Raw genomic sequence first — 15,783 nt, forward strand, 5'->3', positions numbered from 1 at the left:
TTAGACAGCAGTGAGGTTCATACACATTTTTGATTATTATATACCTCACTTAAGGCAATGTATTATCACAACATGATGGGTTATGGAGTTGCACTGGGTCAACTGTAGCAGAAGAAGGAAGTGTGTTTGAAACAAATGTTGAAAAAAAAGAAGAACTTCAATTCAACTTTCACACAGGAAAAAAAACATTGTTTTTTCTAATCTATTCTACTCTGTTTCTTCTTGCACTTTTTCTTATTTTTTTCAATCAATTGTGTAATTTGCTTTATTGTTTCATGTCCAATATATCTATGTTGCAATGTTGGAGGAGCTTGGGACTTTTTTTTCATTGAATTTGCATTGCCATGTCTACACTGTTGCTGCATATGACTTTAAAGCCTTTGAATCTTGAATATTTTGAGTAGATAAATAAAACAGCAATGGAGATATTACCTTTTAATGTCAGGTTTTATATAAAGGAGGTGAAAACGCTTCACTGGCTATATTAGTGATAGTTATATGAAACTGAATTTAAAGGGATTGTATTGTCTATAGACCTAATAGAGCTTTATGCAGGCATTGCAGTAAATCGTACGTAGACAGCAGAGATGAAGGACGATTATCAGCTTCAACCAGACCACAGACATGCTGAAAGTGTCTGGCATTTAAGCTTCACATCAAAAACTAAATGCTTGACAGGAAGTGTTAGAACCTGATTTTGCATACCCTTAGGAAATGTTGACCACTAACAACATGTGAAAGTGTCTTACAGTGCAAAACAACAAAATTGTGAAATCCTGATCTTTAGTGACTGCAATAATTGTTTAAAGGGCCCATGTCATGCTTTTCCGGTTATTACCCGTCCCCTTGTGTGTTATGAAGGTTTTTCTGCATGTAAACGGTCTGCAGAGTCACAAACCCTCAAAGTACACCCTGTAGCGAGTAAAACTCTAACACAGAAAAGACCTGTCTATTCTGCCCCAGAACGCCTCGTTGGAGATTTCTCATTTTCCATTGTTTTCTTCCTGGGTTCTCTGACGTGTCAATACCCAAATCAACAACAAATGACCGGATGACCGGTCCAAATGGACCAATCCACGGAGCACCTCCCACACCAGGATCCCTTGACTAACTAACAGGTTGTCCCCATTGACTTGCATAGAGCTCCCTGAACGCTGGTAATAGACAAGTTGGGATCGCGGAGAAATGCTCTCCGCAGACCCATTCTCACAGCGTTATAAACCTTTTTCTTACTTAATATCAAGCCACACTTATTGGTTTTACTTCGGCTGTGAGTGTTTGTGTGTGCTCAGGATGAATTTCGCTTGTTCTCGCTGTATCGCCGACCCGGAAATCTGTCCGCTCCTCGCAGCAGCGAGCCTCGCAACGTCCCAACCAATCAGAGCACACTGGGCTCACAGGGAGGGGGGGGAAGGAGCTCCAACAAGGCGTTTAGGACAGAGAGTGAATACACATACTATACAGAGATGCTGTATGAGAAACCAATGTGATCTTGGAAAATTGCACAATTCAAATCTATTCTAGTAGACCTCAACAATGAAAATATGATCAGTAGAAAAGGCCATGACATGGGACCTTTAAACACACAACATGGAATATCCCTTAACAATATAAAGTCCCCCGTTTCCAAGTCATGCTGAAAGGCTGTAAGACATTTTCTAGAGCAAGGAAATACATTCATCTGGTTGATTTCTTTGACAGCTTGCACTTCAGAATGTCTATACAACACCGAAAGTAGGTCAAAAACTTGTGTGGTAACAGATGATGGGATGCCTCTGTTCGGTATTGCCCTCTTGTGGAAGAAGGAAAAAACACGTCTGATTGTAAACCATTCAGATGTAACATGGTTCCAGCCTTAAAATAAATAGGAGCAGTTACTTGGCTTCATAGAGGCTTGTGTGTGTAAAAATAACCCTTAACAATAGTACATAATAATTAACATAATGGTAATAATATAGTTTTGTAGCAGAGGTTATAATTGTTTGTATTTCACATTTCAATTCTCCCTATATCTTGTATTGAACATCAGTATAGTGTGCTCCAAGACATTTATTAAAGTACCTATGGGAATAAAGGATAACGTATGAAACAAAAAGAGGAACCATGGATATAATCGTGACAGAGAAGAGATACTCATATATTGTAAACAACCTACCTCTCTACACAGCTTTCCACTTTACCAATACTGCACATATTGTATCGTATTATTCGGAGTACTTTGCAATAGTATACTTTACATAGCTTTTTTGGATATCCAGATTTCATGCAAATAATTTTCTATATTTTATTGTACAATCGTTTTTTTAAATATATAGCCTATATATATATGTATATTTATTTACAATGGTTTTTATTTAATTCTTTGTTTTGTTTTTCTACCTTTTTTCTTCTTTGTTTATGTGCACCATGTACCCCAAGGCAAATTCCTTGTATGTGTAAACCTGTTTCTGAGTTTGATTCTGATATTTAAGATCAATAAGAGGATAAACTAAATTGCTGTCTTCGTACACCTCAAGGTATGAAATAAAACAATACTCAGGTATATGAAAACAAATTAAAGGGTTGCCTCAAAAAAAATTCTCTCCACCCCATGCTCATTTTGCATGAATTTGACTAAGAAATGTGTACAAGTAACATTATCTTGAAGCCTAAATCTCCCCACATTTGCCTCTTTGAAAAGCAAAATAAATCTTGTAACTGAAATCCAGTCATATCATAAGGCCATCTCACAATCCTCTTATTAAGTATGAAACAACAAGGAGACAAACGCAGCATCTTTTTGCATCAATACTCAACAAAATACCTACTATATATACACAGATAAAATCCCAGTCTCTTGCCTCTTGCTCATAAGGTTTTACAGTGATATAAAATGATTACCCCTGCAGTTTGAAATGACCTCCACAAACTCCATTAGGTTGTCACTGTCCCTAGAGAATTGTAAACATCAGCATCAATAACATCAATAAAGGCTTTCAGCGTCTTTGCAGATACATTTAAAAACCTCCCCCTGCTCTCTCTGCCTCCCTCTGGGACAGATTTTAAAAGAAAAAAGGGTCCATCCCCCTGCTCTCCCCACCCACCCCCGCCCCCTCACCCACCAGTCTCATCCGGTTAAGGAGGCCCACAGTGAGCTGGAGCACACACTGCGGAGGAGGCTGTTGCCAACCAGTGCTTCCTGTTGTTGGCTTCAGCTGGAAGGAGAGCATTAGATTTCATAGAGATAATCAGGATCTGTCTGCGGTCTCAGGACAGGAAGACCACGATAATAAAATATCATTCATGAGATCTATATTTTAAGTCTACTTCTGCTACTGCTACAGTATACGTCTATATTTCTGTTGCTGCAGTATTTTGGCCTTGTATAGAACATTTAAATCTATCCAGAATATTTTATATTGTGTATTATTGTGATATATATCTAGATAGGTTTGTATTAGCTGTTTATTGTTTTTATTTGATTATGTTATACTTTATTACACCTTTTTTAAATATTAATGCCTGAACTTTTGAAAGAACATACATAACATTCATCTGTTTGCAACTCATTATCATATATATCAATATTCCAATTACTGTATACTAGACTATGCTGCACAGTTTCTATTATATTCTGTTTCTATTAAATTATATTTGATTGTGTTTCACTGTTGGAGGAACCTGAGACCTCAGATTTCCATTGTCATAACTACACTGTAAGCACACATGAAAATAAAAGCCTTGAAACTTGAAACACACTGCTGCTGTAACAAAATAATGTGGGATAAACAAAGTATCTATCTATTTATAAAATAGATACTTTGGGTGGAAGTAGTGCTGTTTTGCCGCATGGTGTCAGGAGGATGATGAGCAACATATCAATAGTGTGTCCACATTCTCCTCCTGCTTATAGTTGCTGAGTCAGCACAATGTGACTGAATGGGAGCATTGATTCTCTGATTGCTTGCCCTGTCACTCAGAGATGACTCACCTCGCTTCCTCAATTCGCTTCCACGCTCTCATATCCTCTTCCTCCTCAGAGATATCCCCCCCGGGAACACACATGGCCCCAGCTGGCCTGCACGTGTTTTAATGGTCCTGTCAATACATTAAAGTAGCAAGGGTGCTTACGCATTAATCTCAGACATCAGTTAAATAAATTGGCATATGGTTGTGGGGGAGGAAATGGTAATCTGCCGTCTCTCTAGAAAGATTAGTAGGAGGATCAAGGGGGGATAGACATGAGAGTCTGTTTCTAATGTGGTATTACTGATTAGCTGTTGACCGCGACAAAAGAGCAAACAGCAGCGTTGCATTGATTTGGCAGAGTTGAAATAAATGCTATTGTGCAGCTAGCCTACTGCACTCAAAATGAACGCTGTGTATGAAATTGAATGAAAGAGAATAATGTTTAGCAATGAGCCAAAGTAAAAAAAAGGCAGGTAATGTAGCCTACTTAAGCACAATGTGGAGGTTGTTGATACTTTTACATAAGTAGCTGCATACTAATCCTTTTGTAAAACGTTTCTTTCTTGTAGATTGTATTCAATTTGAGTGAAAGCTGTCGACAGGATGGAAGAAGTGTTTAATTTAAGTAACAATATACACTTTAGAAATCCTCTGTCTAATTAAAGTCCTGCGTTTAAAAGCGTACATAAGCAAATAATACAGAAATATAAGCATCAACATTTAATACAAGTATGAAAAGTAAAATGATTCATATATAGAAACATACATTGATATCGCTGGATTATAACAGAGGGACAAGTGATGCGGTCATGTTTAGGCATCACTAATGTTCCAGCTGGTAAAAATGAAGCTAATTTAAATTGCTTTATTTACTGCTGGGTAGAGCAATCTATAATAAAGATACATACTGTATTATTTTATTAATAATCAAACATCTAAATGTACAAAGTAGTGAAGAAAAAATTATATTTCCTTCTGAAATAAAGTGAAAGTGAAACTAAATGTTTTCTTTGTAACTCGAATTGATAATACTTCCTCAATATTTGTTTAGGAATTGAGAGGTTTTGGCATTTTGTGTGGAATAACTATTCACTTACTACTCAAATGTGTGCATGCACGTTATAAAAACAAAGAGTAAAGCACCAGAGATCCATTCTGACTGTGTCTTGAGAGGTATAATAAAAGGCACCGGAGTTCCCCTGTGGGTACAGCACTCACTGAAAACAAGCTTTCATTGACTGCCATCCAACATCCTGGCATTTCTCCACGACAGGAAGTTATTTTCCTGCTCAAACACACCGCTGTGCCAGCGCACTCTTCACAGGCAGCTCGGGGGTTTGGCTCTAAAGGAGTTCTAGTTGTAGCTCAGGAGGCAGAGAGAAAAGCAGCTGTGACAGGCAGTGAGCATGCACCATGTTGGAGAGACAATGTGAGCCAGTAGCAGAGAAAGATTAGCTGGGAAGTGATAAAATCATATTACCCATTTTTTTGGCAGTTTTCTCTAGTAAAATAAATGTCAGCTTCACAGCAAGAGTTAAACAAGACACTGATAATCAAATCAAACCCATAGATCCATATGTACAATGACTGAGGGTTAGATAAGTGAATTATTGATTAAACTCAGGTTGAGACAATATAATTCCAATTCCATTGTTGTTCAATAATTGGAATAACCAAATGCATGACTTTCTTATTACTGCCACTCAGTGCTATTTTTTTTATTAATTAGTGTCATTATTGGATAGGAAATAACCAAATCAAATTCAGCGCCATTTGTGTTAGTGTTTCTTGAAATAACTCGAAAGATAAACTAAGTTTCAGTATAGATAACTAGGCCACACATGTGGAAATAAGAAAGGTTCCTTTTTGGACGAGTGAGATATGCCAAAGAGCCACCATTATAACATCAGCAGAGGCTAGTAGCATGCATCCCGTTTGTATGCTTTCAATGGTGCTTAAAAGGCAAATGAACTCAGACCAAGACAACCATTCCCAAATAAAGACATCTTTCAGGAGTGCTTTAAAAGGTTGTGTTGTATAAATCACTTCACATTTTGAAGCTGGCTTTTGTTTTTGAAAATAATCATAGTATTCTCAACAAAAGGCAAGGCTTTAAATCAGAAACACTGTACAGAGCCAAATATGCAGCGCATGACGTCATTGAAAGACAAGCTCTTTCTCTTTTGGCAGAATTGGAGGCAGCTGATTACTTTGGGCTGGGCAGACTTCCAGTCAGAGAGCCTGTCTCGGATTTTAATGTCTGCTATCTCACTGTACAAAAACAACATGCAGCTCCACTTGTTGAGACACTCGGGGGAAACTGGAAAGATAATCAGTAGCGTTTTTATACATTTTGCTTTCCTATGTTCATTTACTGCAATATCCACTAGATGTTATGTTGATACAAAAGACATTTAGGCACAGCAAATTCATATCAATCTTTATTGTATTTAGAAATCCACGCATCAAATCTTTTTTATTATTTTTTCCTTTACCATTTACAACAGGGAGGAATGGGGGACAAGCTAGACGTCATGCCTTTCCCAGCAGGCGCGATGCACTACAGGATGGGCTGAAATGGAAGAGGGGGACAGAGATACATAAAGTGCTTTTGTCAACAGTTTTCTTGTTTTAATAGAAAAAAGGATCAAAACAAAAGGTTGGAGGGTGGAGGGAGAGGACGCGGGGGTCCATGGACGTGAGTGCGTGAGAAGTAGGGAAGAAGTTGACAGGTTGATGAGGAGGAAGAGAGTGGTGGGGGGTATTTATCTTTAAAAAAAAAAAAAAGCGTTCGAATAAAAAACAAAAACAAACAAGTGGTCTCAACCCAGGATGAGGCTGGACTTGCCACCGGGGGGGTTTCTCCGGCCGCCTGCGGCAGCGATGGCCACCCCCGACGGGGCGGCAGGCTCTGTCGTCTCCTTCGGCTCCTCCTGCTGCTCCACCTCGTTTTCGGGACACTCTGCAGGCGCTACAGAGACACGTTTATTCAAAACATGATATTCAATGAAGGCCATCACATTTATCAGCTAAAACTTAGCCTGGAAGCTAATTGGATTAGCTGCATAAGTAGTAAGAACAGTTTCAGGGAGATAACAAAGTAAAACAAATATGTACTGCCTTTTTTTTGTGACTAAATCTTACAACAGATAATATTGACAAATATCATACACCTACAATTGTACCACAATATTTTTGGTAATATTATAGCGAACATGAAGGGAAAACACAGCATTAACAAATACATTTTAAAATCACTTGAGCCTCAAGTTTCAATCCTTTTTTGTTTCCAATAACATGTTCATTTCTCCCCGATGTATTGCTACTTATCACAGTTTCGTTTTATGAGTCATATTTTAAGCTTTCATTGATTAATCAAGATCATTACCACCCTTTCTGAGCTAAGTGATCTCATAGAAATGGACCTCTGACCTGCGCTTTACAGCTGACTTACTGACTAGGTAACGAGCGGCAGTCTTAATAAATGAACAAATTCAAACTCAATGAAACTGCAGCGCATATTTGTGCCACATGGTTTAAATCTTGCTCTGGGTCTGCCTGCCTTCCTGTCTATGCGCTAACCTTTCTTCTAAAAGGAATGTGAAGAAACAGGCTAGTTACACTGTTTATAAAATGATTCTCAATATCTTTCATTTTTAATGTACACTTCAAAGTACACACGCACAATCAGATTCAAAGCAGGGCCGATAAGTGAGCTTTTATTTCTTAATGTTGTGGTCAAACCCTTCCATTATCTGAGCAGCTGCCACTCTCTCACAGACAAGCACCTGGAGCTTAATAAAAAGCTTTTCATACTAAGTGAAGGCTGCCATCACAGAACAGCTGCCTGACTACAGACCATCAGGCCATCATGACAGGGAGAAACCAAGATCAAAGAGATCACGTGATGTTGACTTAGAAAGGGAGAACATGTGTACTGTATCTTTAAAAAGACTCGGTGTGTTGCATGCAGGGAGATTGAAATGACCTGATCTACCAAGGAGCTATTCACTGGGTAATCAGAGTCATGCTCTGCTCTTTAGACATAGAGAGAGTGGGACAAACATGTAGTCTTTTATAAACAGCTCAAAGGTTCAGGATACTTACCATCATTTGCTGGTTCTTGGCCATTCTCACCCTATAAGGAAAAGACAAAGATATTTAATATCCTGAACCAAAGTGATGTTTTCAGCTGTGTGTGTATATATATATATATATATATATATATATATATATATATATATATATAAAAAGGCCTTCCTGTATTCTGTATCTAAATCCGATTAAGTGTCGTTAACTAAACCACACACCAGAAGAGAACATAATGTAAAGAAATATCATTATTTTAAAGCACCACCAACGATGTGGTTGTTCAAACAGAAGCTTTTGTGCCACCTGCAGATAGCAACGATTATGATACTACGACCGTTGAGAAATGATAGGGTTCAAACTGCTTTCAAAAATACTATGCATTAATATTACTTCCTGCTTTCGCCGTGTTTATTATTATTCAACCAACATCAGTCTTGATCAGAACTAGAAAATGATCACTTTACAAATTGTAACCCTTTAAATGCCAGTCTGTACATAATTTAATTGTTGTTTTGTAATAAAAAAAAAACTAACATTTATTATTTTCTGTATACTAAATGCAAGGGTTTTTCCCATTTTTATTCAGTCTTGGATATGTCAATGATGCATTGCTTCAAACCCCATTTATTTCTAAATAGAGAAGCTACATTTGGTGAAAATGTACACCGGATATTATATTACATTATTTATACTGTATGCTGTAATGGCCAAAACACACCTACAACCAAACTGTATGCATTAACAGCCGAAATGATTGGAAAATGTAAAAAGTCCCCGGTGAGGCAGAAGAGTTAACACGGGGATTACATATGTCACTTCAAAATATTGATCCGACAACATCCTGGGTCAGTTTCAAATAGATGGATTAAGTCACCCATCCCCCAATGCCTTTTCGACTAAACAGAATTATTGTTAATCTATGACTGTGTGCTTTCCAGCCCCCATCCAGGGTGCGGCTCTGTTTTGGAAACAGCGCCTGTCAGACAGTCTGAAGTACCTCTCGTCTCTCTTTCCAGACCATGGCCGCCCCGGAGTTGTGGATGGTGGTCAGTTCAGGATCAGGGTTCTTGGGGAAGAGAAGGGGCTGCGGGCACCGCCTCAGAGGGGCGGAGGGCTCCCCACACAGGGTCCCTGCTGCTGCCCCGGCTGGGAAGAGACAGACAGATTAGAACAGCAAACCACCAAGCGGAGTTTAATAGGCAGATGAATAGCCCAATATCACAAATCTGTCTCAGTGGGCTTTACGATCTGCAGATAAAACCCTCCATCTTGATAACACAAACTTGGAAACACACCATTTATAAAATAGCTGTAATTCCTCTTTTTTATGATGATTGTTTTATTTCAGTCCAATGAATTACATTCAAAAAGGTAGACAGGAAAAAAAGAGGAGACAAATCATGAGTCAAGCTTCAAAGCAGCATACCATATGGACACTAATCCAATTATCCCCAAAGCCAACCCAGAAACCAAATGTTTTTAACTCACGAGGTTACATGCTTACCAAAAGACTCATCTTCTCAGATTTGACAAAACATCAGCTTTTTCAAAAGGGAATTTGACCAAAATAACATGAGACTAAATCAGTGAGAACCAACAGGAAACATCACCAAAGCTGCTTGGGCGTCTGCAACAGACACGGAAAACACAGTGGAACACTTCCAGGCAGACAACATGAAAGCCAAAACGCACATAACTGAACCAGAAAGAGCATTACATCCAGTGTTTGTCCCACTGTGGGGAACTGAAGCCACACAAGAAGGTGAAAGCCCGGCTGGAGCCCAGAGGGCAGGGAGGGGACAGACTGTCTTTGTCATGAGCAGAACAACTGCTGCTGTAGAAGCGTAGGAGTGGCCATTAGGAGTGGCCATTGTTGTTAATGGAGTGAAGTGAATCAGCAGTATGGAGAGCCTCGATCACTCCACATTAAGAGCTCCTTCATCACTGGCTGGCTCCACATCAATTAACTGGACAGTCATTCTGATAAAACCTGCTTCATGGACTGATGCATTATGTTCTCATCACTTCAACATAAAGCTCTCTTCTTAAGCGAATATGTCTCCTGGGTGCATGCGCAAGATAAATGTATGATAACAGCGAGTTCACTGGGTGACAGGCTGGAAGGCAGCAACTGCAATGACGCTGCTGCTGGCATCCCAGCATCCTCTCTGATTACAGAGTGATCCTCATGTGGTCAGGAGCCGAGGGCGGTTCAACACACCAACAGCTCTGCTATCTGAAAACTAATCTGATAAACAACCTGCCAAAGACTCTGGCTGAAGAGAAATAGGCTTATGTGTCCGCTTAACAAAAGCTTCCATTATACATTTGTTTAGTGAAGAACAATTTCTCCATTAAAATATTATGACTTCACAAAACACACTTTTTTGAGACAAATGTGGAGATATTAATTTATAAGGGTCCACTGCTCAGTTTTGAAGGTTCCCTGAATATACATGTATTTCATCTTGGCTAGATGACAGAAGACATGTGGTCTTTACAAAACTAATGTCACTCTCGCTGTGACCAGTTTTTGTTGAATATACTTCTTATAGAAGAGGCTACAGGCTCTTATTGGTCTATTACCTCATTCACACCAACGGTGTTTCAGGGCCGGTTCGGAGCTGGAGCTTGAAAAGCACCGGGTTTTCCTGTTCACACCGCAGCGGAGCAGCCTCTTAGCTCCGGAATCCGGTTCATTTCGAGCACCAAAAAGTTGTCCGGCCAGAGCAAAAGCACTGCATATGTCACGCTTACGTCGAGGCGGGATCAACTCCTGAACAACAACAAAAAACCGGCGTTTCATCCAGTTTGTACACAACGATGGAGAAACTTAAAAAGCAGCAGTGGTCCACTGAAGAGACCAGCTACCTACTGGGAATCTGGTCTTCTGAAGAGGTACAGAGGAAGCTGGAGCACAATCGGCCATTGTTGTTGTTGTCGGTGTCAGCTGTGAGGGGTTTCCGCGCGGTTTGGCTTTATGAAGCAGGCACGCAAACGGTTACGTCATGACGCAAACGATGACGCAATGACGCAGTACCAGTCGGACTCTGGGCATTGTGAAATGAGCCGGAGCTAAACCGAAGAACCGGTTCTGAACCTGAAAGGCTCTAGCACGGAGTTTGAACCGGAGTTGCGTTGGTGTGAATGAGGTATCTGAAAGACTTCAATGATCTTGAATATTCGTGTGGCCCAGCGGTCTTTAGCCGTGTTCTCACAGGACGGTATGGCTCTACTCAACTCGCCCTTTTTTAGGTTTAACCATTCAAAAGACTTTTGGAAAATGCATAGCACCTGCTACTTTTTTTTTTAGTATCATCTCAGCTGAGGTTTCCAAGCCAGCCAAGACAATCCTAAAAGGTGAAGTCAAAACCGTGCAGACCACTGATTGGTCAGAAAATGTTTTCCCTTTACAGAGGCGGGAAATCCTGCACAAGAACGGAATTCTTATACAGCGATTGTATTTATTCACATTTCCAACTCTAATTTCAGAAAATGGTAAATGCAAAAAATGTATCCCGACACCAAGGTTGCACTATGTCATGAAAACGTTTTACTAAATCAAGGCTAACAGCTTCATCAGGGAGGGAGCATAAATAAGTACTGCAGGAGAGTACACAAAAAAAGGGATATATATATATATATATTAAAAAAAAGAACGATCTCCTCAGTCAGGATGTGACAACGCAAATTAAATATTTGTCATTTTTAAAGTAAACGAAAATATCAAAATAACCTTCTATTCTTGGGAAATATATACAAATTCAAGAACTTTCAATGACCCATGTCTAGTTTCAAGCTCACAAACTTTCAAGGATTTCAAGGATTTTGGGGAACCATGCTATGGGAAGGCTCCCCTGAACTTGGCCCAAGGGAAACAATGAGAGCAGGAAAAGGTTTTACTGTCCCCAGCTGCTGTCCATAAAGGACGGAGTAATGTGTGGACAATCTTCATTGTCCGCACATCCAGAAAATGAGCTACAGCATGTAAACTGTTTCCCACAAAGTGTCCAGTGTGAAAGCATGTGATCCCCGGCTCGTGAGTAACTTCATGGCTTCCAGCTGAAACGAGTCCTGCTGCTGTAGGGCTTGCATCTTCCTCTTTAAGAACATCATTAAATATTTAAACCCTAATCGAATAAAAACTTACTTGTTACCAATTCCCATCCTTCATTACAAGCAATATATATAATGCATAATAAAGAGTGAATCACATTTGCCTAAAAGTAATACCTGGATTATTATGATAAACATACGTGTCAGCACAATATTGTCAGAAATGTTTTATTCAAGCCTCTGTGGCTGAACGTTTGCAGTGACCTTGACAACTCGAAGCCATTCACAGGTCTCGTACTGCTGGGTCTGCCTTCCTCTCCTCGTGTACTCAAAATAAAACCTCCCTCGTGTCTATAAAAGGCCACACGTTTCTCCGTTTGACACATTTTTAAACTGACCTATTTCTTTCCATTAAGGGCTGATGCCCATCCACATCTAACAAAGCCTAGTTTCAAATTACACTTATCCCAGCACTCCACTTCTTTCTGGCTATTACACTTGTGGGATGTGCTTTCTGACAGCCTAAATGGAAAGACACTTAATAACACTGCAATTTGTATCTTTTCAACGCTCGAGTAAGAAGAATTAAGACCGTGGCGCTTTTTGCTTACTTTAAAGTTCTGGTGGTCAACTTTTACAAGATTGAACTTGTCCACACAGAAGTGCGTGTACACCCTCACAATGTTAATGTTACCTAATAACTCAAACCCTATTGTTTGCATTTCTTTGGCTCTGGTTTTCTCACGCGGAAAATGAATTAAGATATGTTAGAGTGATGTATTACTGGGTGGATTGTTCCTCCGATGAGCATGGAGGTCCTCAGGCTCTGCAAAGATGTTGGAGACCACCTTGCGGGGGGTTGAGTCTTCGTCGGCGCCAAAGGAGATGCTGGAGGCCCCGCCTGGCGGTCGTAGTACCCTAAAGGAGCAACAAATGATGGATTATAATTTTATTGATATCCCGCTACCATCCCCCACTATTTATGCAAACACAAGGCCTTCCTGCCACATGCCACTGATCAGCTGCACAGTGCAAAATCAATAATCAAATATAACATGAGGACGCCTCAAGCTACGAACAGCCTTCTCCCTACTCTACTCCACCCCATACCACACACACTCACTACAACACACTGGCTACCAGCAAGGTCTCCGCTCTCTAAGCCCCGGCTGTCAGCCTGTCAGACAGACAGCCACAATCTCTGCCCTGCAGCTGACTCCAGTCGCATATAATCAAAGAGTGAGCTGGCTAGCTGCTGCCTCTCCTCGGCACAGATTCCTTTGCTGTGACACACTGTGGCTTGGTGTCAGTTCCTGGTAGCATTGTTATACCATTGATAAATTAGTAAATGAAATGTAATGCGCCTCTTGGGTCAATATTAAACAATAGAGGTGAAAAGTGTGCAGTTAATACAGGTCACCTAATATATAGACTGTTCTAGAACAATATAGAAACCTGCATGCAGACTAATGCTTGGTAAACAAAACGCTTTTCCACCGACATTCCTTTCTCCACAAGCTACACAAAAGGAACACGATAATGAGGAGGGAAAGCCTTTTTCCTTGCTGTGCTGAAGGACAGTTGGGGTGGACCACAAATACTGGTGTGTTTGCAGAGCCCCTGTCGGACCCCTCCCTCTTTTTCCAGCAAACTCTCCTCTCCTCTCAGGGTCCCTGAAGCCACCAGCTGCACACAGAGCAGCTGTCTAAGGGCCAGGCAGGCAGATGGGGTACAAAAAACAAGTCAGCTCTCTCTCGAAGGAAAGCTACAAAAGAAAGTACACGAGGGCAAGCCACACCGCATGGACTGCATTGGCGTAGATTTTCTTAATCAATTCTTGTGTCCACACTAGTGCTCGTCACACTTGGCTGTGACAGTAATGCCTAAACCAGACTTCACCTCCCGGCCAGAGAGGATGAGCTCATGCTTTCCACATGGATTGCAATGGCGAAAAGCTTTTGCCTGGCAGCAGACCCCACCCTAGTGTGAAACTGCAAATAAAATCAATGAAATGGCATAAATGTTTAGAGGTTGGGGGGGAGGCAGCTTCAGGCTAAGGGAGTAGGGCAGATCTCCACAGTCAAAGATGGCCTGTCTGATAGGGCAGGGTGGGAGGCTTTTGATGGCCTACTAAGAATTTAGCCTCATTTTGCTCAAGGAGCTGCTCTACGGATCCCTTTGGTCGGCCAGCATCACAAATGAACAGCATCTCGTAAAAAAAGGCTTAAAAAAGGAGCAAAAGCGAGGAGCCAAGGAAAGATTTACAGGCTTAGCTTGCGCAAAGCCCCCACCCAAGTCTCCGCATCATCCGAAAACAGCATGCGCCTTCAAAACGCTTAATGACTGACCGAGATCTGACAAGCTTTCTATATGAAACCGCTGATAGCTCTCATTTTTGTGTCCTACATGTCCTTAATTGACGACCCATTTCTGAGGCAGCATTACATGTAAGGCTTTTTCTCTGCATTGTTTTTACCGCAAAGGGCCCGGAAGGCATCCAGACGAGACGCATCACTTACTAGGAAGCTATGACTGCATGCTTTGAGGATGAGTGGCCCTCTTAAAAAAGGTGTTTCACCAGGAATAAAAAGATTTAACAGATGTTGTTTGTGAAGCAAGGGCAACAGCTTAGACATGCGTGTTGAAACTAGGCCTGTAAATGGATATTAGCTTCTCTAAACTTCCATTTTATAACCAACAATGAGCCGTATCCTTTTTAATGACATATGCAGACCCATGTCTCGTCTAGGATTCTTCCTGCAATCAATCTCATATCTGGACCGCTGTGATGTACATTTCCTCCTCTATTGGAGAAAATACTACAAACCGAGACAGGAAAAATATTAGATATGGTAAAATTAGCTACTTCAGACAACATCACATTTAGACATTACCGCACGACAAGAGATGTGTCTTGAGCAACAACAAAAGTTATTTTGAGGTCGACCACAGCCAGTAAAGCAGACAGGCTAACCTTAGGTAGCTTTCATGATTCTTCTCGAAAAATTAAAAACAGAAAACACCCCTTATTGTACTCCGTGTTCCTTTCTTTTCTTTCTTAAACTCGCACGCCTCATTATCGATGTACTACTAATTCCAGCCATGCTACAGCCTAACTCACGTAGTGTGGCTAACGCCTGTGTAGTGAATCAGTCCCCAAATAAGATTAACTTAATTAGCAAGACTATGACAGTTTAGCTAAACTCAACCACTAGCGGGCTAACGTTGGGTAGCAGGCTGCCCTTTGGGAAGAACAGAGGCGTTTGCTAGCAGAGAGGCTGGCCCGCATCACACTTCTTTTGTTCCTCGGTGAAAGGTTTTCAGCTCGTTTTTACCTGGAACTGCTTTTAGAACCAGGCTCCATTCCTTTAAAAGTGGTTGTCGTCGTCATCTTTATCGATAAATGTCGACGCCTCGGCGGTTTAGAAAGAGTGAATGACAAGAAACTAATAAAAAACAGTCCAGTCCTCCTCCTTCCCCGCAGAGCTGCGACGGGATATAGACTCCACCCGACACTGACAAATCATAACGAAGAACAGATCCACTGGTTCTGCGGTGCCAGCCCACCAGACCCAGCCCACCTCCATTCGACCCGCGCTGATTGGTAACAACATCATAGAACTCGTCTCTGATTGGACAGAACATCACCAAACTCATCTCTGATTGGACTGAACCTCAGCCTCTCTT

The 15,783-nt window shown here is 40.8% G+C and overlaps 2 protein-coding genes across 2 annotated transcripts in view; one reads left to right on the forward strand and one right to left on the reverse strand.

Moving 5' to 3' along the window:
* Positions 1-6,376: 6,376 nt before the first annotated feature.
* Positions 6,377-15,632, reverse strand: LOC307016664 (uncharacterized protein). Its single transcript, XM_079645876.1, has 5 exons — positions 15,432-15,632; positions 12,881-13,014; positions 9,038-9,186; positions 8,056-8,086; positions 6,377-6,919 (listed from the first exon to the last, which is right to left on the reverse strand). The coding sequence occupies exons 1-5, from the start codon at positions 15,485-15,487 to the stop codon at positions 6,771-6,773; spliced, it is 519 nt and encodes a 172-aa protein (XP_079502002.1). The 5' UTR covers positions 15,488-15,632; the 3' UTR covers positions 6,377-6,770.
* slc25a19 (solute carrier family 25 member 19) overlaps positions 11,591-15,783 on the forward strand; it is a 38,918-nt gene continuing 34,725 nt past the window's right edge. Inside the window, exon 1 of the mRNA XM_079645869.1 lies at positions 11,591-11,601. The gene's annotated coding sequence lies outside the window, so the exon portion shown is untranslated. The remainder of the gene's footprint in view (positions 11,602-15,783) is intronic.

The sequence above is a fragment of the Notothenia rossii genome (assembly GCF_949606895.1).
Source record: "Notothenia rossii genome assembly, chromosome: 8".
NCBI classification, from domain to species: domain Eukaryota; kingdom Metazoa; phylum Chordata; class Actinopteri; order Perciformes; family Nototheniidae; genus Notothenia; species Notothenia rossii.

Coding starts and splice junctions, on each gene's coding strand:
- LOC307016664 (XM_079645876.1), bottom strand. CDS start 15,487: ATGACGACGACAACCACTTTTAAAGGAATGGAGCCTGGTTCTAAAAGC. Junction 13,015..15,431: donor GGTTCTAAAAGCAGTTCCAG/GTAAAAACGAGC, acceptor TTGCTCCTTTAG/GGTACTACGACCGCCAGGCG. Junction 8,087..9,037: donor TCTGGAAAGAGAGACGAGAG/GTACTTCAGACT, acceptor TTTTCCTTATAG/GGTGAGAATGGCCAAGAACC.